This window comes from Apteryx mantelli, chromosome 31, assembly GCF_036417845.1.
Source record: "Apteryx mantelli isolate bAptMan1 chromosome 31, bAptMan1.hap1, whole genome shotgun sequence".
NCBI lineage: Eukaryota > Metazoa > Chordata > Aves > Apterygiformes > Apterygidae > Apteryx > Apteryx mantelli.
The window spans coordinates 861,503-866,120 of record NC_090008.1 but is presented as its reverse complement, the minus strand read 5'-3'; the positions used below and the strand labels follow the sequence as shown (position 1 = coordinate 866,120).

The 4,618-nt window shown below is 47.9% G+C and overlaps 1 protein-coding gene across 1 annotated transcript; it reads left to right on the top strand.

Moving 5' to 3' along the window:
• Window positions 1-4,088, top strand: LOC106484274 (keratin-associated protein 5-11-like). The gene is made up of 4 exons (XM_067313109.1): window positions 1-181; window positions 1,320-1,420; window positions 3,189-3,283; window positions 3,776-4,088. The coding sequence occupies exons 1-4, from the start codon at window positions 1-3 to the stop codon at window positions 4,086-4,088; spliced, it is 690 nt and encodes a 229-aa protein (XP_067169210.1).
• Window positions 4,089-4,618: the final 530 nt, after the last annotated feature.

The following is a 4,618-nucleotide window of genomic DNA, read 5'->3' as shown; positions in this document are numbered from 1 at the left end:
ATGTCCGGATGCTGCGGCGGAGGGAATAACTACACCGTGTGCTGCTACGGCCAGAAGTCTAGCTGCAAGACACCCTGCTGCTCGCCCATGCAGTACTGCTGCCCTGTGAGGACTAGCTACATGCCCATACAGACCTGCTGCTACACCGTGAGCAACAACAACAACAACAGCAGCTGCTGCGGTGGTGGTGGCTGCTGATCCTGCTCAGCACGGGGCAGGCAGCGTGGTCGCCCCCTCTGCCGCTGCACTGCCTGCTGCTTCCCAGCCGGCTCACACGGTGTCAGATGTGGATTTGGATATGGCCCTACGCTCTTCCTCCTTTGCCTAGAGACCGTAGACTTTTTCTCCTCTTCTTTGCCTGCCCTTCATTACCAAACGCCTGTAACATGCTTTTGAAGTTGCTACCCACTCAACAGTGTGAGATGTTTCTTTGTAAGCCTTAGTCCTGCTGTTAATTTTCCTCTTTGTGTGTGGGATGTTAAATTCTTTTCATCACTCTTTTGCTTCAATCTGTCTGAAAAACAATAAAATCTGTAGTTCATGACACTGCAAAACTCCTGGTGCTTATTTGCTTTTTAACTGGTGCTTCCAGAATGCATCACCATGCCTGTCACATTCTCATTCCTTTTTCTTCCAATGATGCACATCTTCCCATCTAGGAGATGTTAACTAGGGGGTTTTGGCTTCACAAAGAAAATCAGTGCATCCCTGATGCAGCTCTGAGCTTATCCATGGGCCTGATCAAAAATGAACTTAGTATCTGGTATCTATGTGACCAGTATTTCTCCTTGCACTGTAAAACTACAAAGAAATAGGAAGAAAATAATATAGAAATGTGTAAAGGACTTGAATTTCTTCTTGAATGCTTTGACACGGGCACATCATGACTAGGAAAGCTCTGTGTATTTCAATCAGCTAAGGGTCTTCTTCAGAACATATAAAGAGTCCCTATAAATAGTTCAACACTTATGAGAAGGAGGTCTTGGCTCTGCTAAAATGTCTGGGCTACCGGATTTTGAGCTGAGATGTTAGAACAAACGCTGAGAAGCCTCCACCATCTTCAAGGAGTGACTGAGTCAGTAAGAGCTGAGGTTTGAGTTTGTACCAAAGCATAGCATGCAAGATCTGCACCACAGTCCTCCTCCTGTGTCTAATGCCCTTTACTGACTGCGTTGCAACCTCTCTCAGTCCCTGCTCTGCATTAGGATCTGTAGCCCACTCACCAAAGACCATTTGAATACTTAGGTTACACGCAAGCCTGGTCACCACTATCATGGGCAGGATGTGCCCACCTTTATTATTTGTTCTTGCAATTGCAGGATTTGCAAATGAGAACTGCCCCTCTGCAGGCAGGAGTGAAGTGTGCCCCTTTGTTTCTGCCCAGTTAATTCCTCGCAAATTAATCAGTTTTCATGGACAGGCAAGTGTATGCCTCCCCAGTACCTGCTGGAAAGGAAAGGCCATGGATGTTCTTCTACCCTTTCTGGAAAAGTTGCCATTACGTGTTTTGCTTCTTCAGCATTTTACTCAAGGAATTACTCTTCTTCCAGAAAAGCCTGGAAAGAAGCTGACTGGATCTACTGCAGGAGCAATGTGGCATTAAAGGGAAGGAGTCTCAGTCTGCTCCCCCTCGCAGCTTGCAGAAAGCAGACAGGGTCCTGGCTTGTGTCTTTCGGGGCTGGTAGCAGCTCACAGTGGTGCAGCCAGCTTCAGGATCCTGCAGGGTGTTGGACAGGAGGCAGGGAACTTGCCAGGCAGGATCCACCATCCTCTCATTAGGCAGCACTCCTCTCAGGGTAATGTTGCGAGGTCTTCAAACAAGAGCCACAATTTTAAGCCATGGAAAAAATTCCTCCCAAATACCCTGTGTTCCTGCCATCATCAAGCCCCACAGCAAAGTGCATCAGAGGCAGTGACAGGCATTAAACAAGCATTCATTTGCCCTGGCTCAGTTGCCCAAGGCCCTGCCTTACCTTGACCTTCCTCCCCTCCAGGAAAATGGTTCCAGCTCAGCAATGTCTCTCCCTGCATCACTTCTGTGTTCCTGCCTCCTGTTTAGCTCCGTGGCCCCAGCTGGGACTCATTTTCTGCCTGCACCTGTCATAGCTCTTCTCCTGCTCTTCCTCCCTCAGCCTCCTCTCACCCTCTCAGTCCATGTGGGGCTGCTTCTTTTATTGCTTCCAGCAGCCCCAAAGGGTCCTGCACAGCCTCCAACCCTGCACTCCCGCGATGTGCTGCCCCAGGAGCTGCAGCAGTGTGGTCCCAGGGGCACCTGGGCTCTGGCATGCAATGGGATTTTAGCTGGATACAAGGAGAGGTGGCGGGAGGGACACTGCGACTTGCAATACATCACACCTGGCCCCAGAGCCCTGCCCGCTTGCATTGCAATTTGCACAGGTAATGCTGCCCCTTGAGTTTTTAATTAAAATGCGAAAGATTCTGAAGAGATGCTAATTCAGCTCAGAGGCTTAGAAAATGTTCCTAAGAAAGAAGTCCCGGCAAAGCAAAGCAGAACTTAAGCACTCTTGTCTGGCCTGTGTTAGCAGTGCCCACATGCAAATCTAAATCACCCAGCCTGGAGGATTTGCAAAAGTCTAGACAAACCCAAAGGCAATGCAGAGGTGCTCTTAGCACTCAGGAGGGGATGATGATCTAGCACAGAGTCACCTGCAGCTGACTGAGACCTGGAACCAGCATGAGTCCCACCATGTCCTGAACTCATGATTTTGTTGCTCCGTCCTCATGTGAATGTCCTGTGACCAGCAACAAGCATACCTATTTTCATGAAATCTGCCAAATATTTATTTCAAACACCAGTCCAGTGAAACAGCCCCTCACGTGCCTCAAAGACACAGTCCACGGGTTGTAGCCTTGGCTCTTAACACTGATTCAGCACCATCTACCTCTGAGTAAGTCCCTTAGCATCTTTAGCTGTCACTCTCTGCATTTTTCAGATACAAGGATGCATTTTTTTGCTCCCTTGCAAGGTTGCAGAGAGGAAAAATTCATTAGTATTCATAGAAGCCCTTTGATTATCTGCAGGCTAAATAATTATGAGGTAAAACAAAGGTGGTGATCACAAATAATAAGGCAAAGTGTAAATACCGGACGACACGTAAAGCTAAGAAGTATGGGATGGCGTGAATAAACAGGGAACTTCAAATGGTCAATGGCTGTCTCACTTCCAGGAGGAAGGTGTTTGGGACTATAAAAGGGCTCCCAACCCAGCTCACTTCATTCGCTTGTCTTCTCTTCCCTTCACCTGTCCTCACTGGTCAATAGGGTAAGTGAGAACATCTAAATATTCCTTTCCACAAAAGAAAAATTGTATGGATACATTATAACAATATCTAAAATATAACTGTGTGTCTGGACTGGGACTTTGCCTAGAGCTTGGTTTTTATGAGCTATGTACTACGAATTATGGGGACAAACTAGAAGTGTTAAAGGTTGGAGAGGCTACGGGAGGGTCAGTGGGCCACGCAGGAGGGGGATCGAGGACATCTCAGAAGAGAGCCAAGACTATGTGCACTGTGCTGTGTTGTCCTTGCTAAGACATTTGGGATGCCCTGGTGCAAGTAGATGGGCATCTACGTTTCAGGGAAAAAGACAGAGAGAAGTGTTGTGAGCATGATTTACTACAAAACAAGTCAGCATTGGGCATTGATTCCTTGAATCTCTAAATTTAGCATAAACAGAGCTTTGAATGAATTTTGCATTTCCAAACATATTATCATGCTCTCAGTCACAGACAGACTGCTTCTGTCCCTTCCAGCTTTGCCTACACTACAGACATCATGGCTTACGGATGCTGCTCTGGTAGTAGTAATAGCTGCTGCGGCAGCAGTGGGAACAGCTACACCGTGCGCTGCTACGGCCAGAAGTCTAGCTGCAAGACACCCTGCTGCATGCCCATGCAATCCTGCTGCCCCACGACCTGCTGCATGCCCATGCAGTCCTGCTGCGTGCCCATGCAGTCCTGCTGCATGCCCATGCAGTCCTGCTGCATGCCCATGCAGGCCTGCTGCTACACCGTGAGCAGCAACAACAACAACAGCAGCAGCTGCTGCGGTGGTGGCGGCTGCTGATCCTGCTTAGCACGGGGCAGGCAGCGTGGTCGCCCCCTCTGCCGCTGCACTGCCTGCTGCTTCCCAGCCGGCTCACACGGTGTCAGATGTGGATTTGGATATGGCCCTACGCTCTTCCTCCTTTGCCTAGAGACTGTAGACTTTCTCTCCTCTTCTTTGCCTGCCCTTCGTTACCAAACGCCTGTAACGTGCTTTTGAAGTTGCTACCCACTCAACAGTGTGAGATGTTTCTTTGTAAGCCTTAGTCCTGCTGTTAATTTTCCTTTTGGTGTATGGGATGTTTAATGCTGTTGCTGCATCAAACTCCGCTTTCTTGCTTTAATCTCCAAGTAGTCATGAAGGGCAATAAAAGTTATAGTTTATGACTTTGCAAACTTCTGGTATGTGTTCATTCATTTATCTTTTTTTCTAACTATATCTCTGATCTGGGACTTTTTTGGAATTTGCTTAGTTTCTGATTACAAAGTATTTTCAATTATCCATCGTGGTACAGATGACAGCACCGGAGGAGAGCCAGTGAAGAGAAACTT

Excerpts from the sequence above, each read along its gene's own strand:
- LOC106484274 (XM_067313109.1), top strand. The coding sequence starts at position 1 with ATGTCCGGATGCTGCGGCGGAGGGAATAACTACACCGTGTGCTGCTAC. Across the intron at positions 1,421-3,188 it reads TAATCAGTTTTCATGGACAG|GAGGAAGGTGTTTGGGACTA; the intron begins GCAAGTGTATGC and ends TCTCACTTCCAG. Across the intron at positions 3,284-3,775 it reads TGTCCTCACTGGTCAATAGG|CTTTGCCTACACTACAGACA; the intron begins GTAAGTGAGAAC and ends TGTCCCTTCCAG.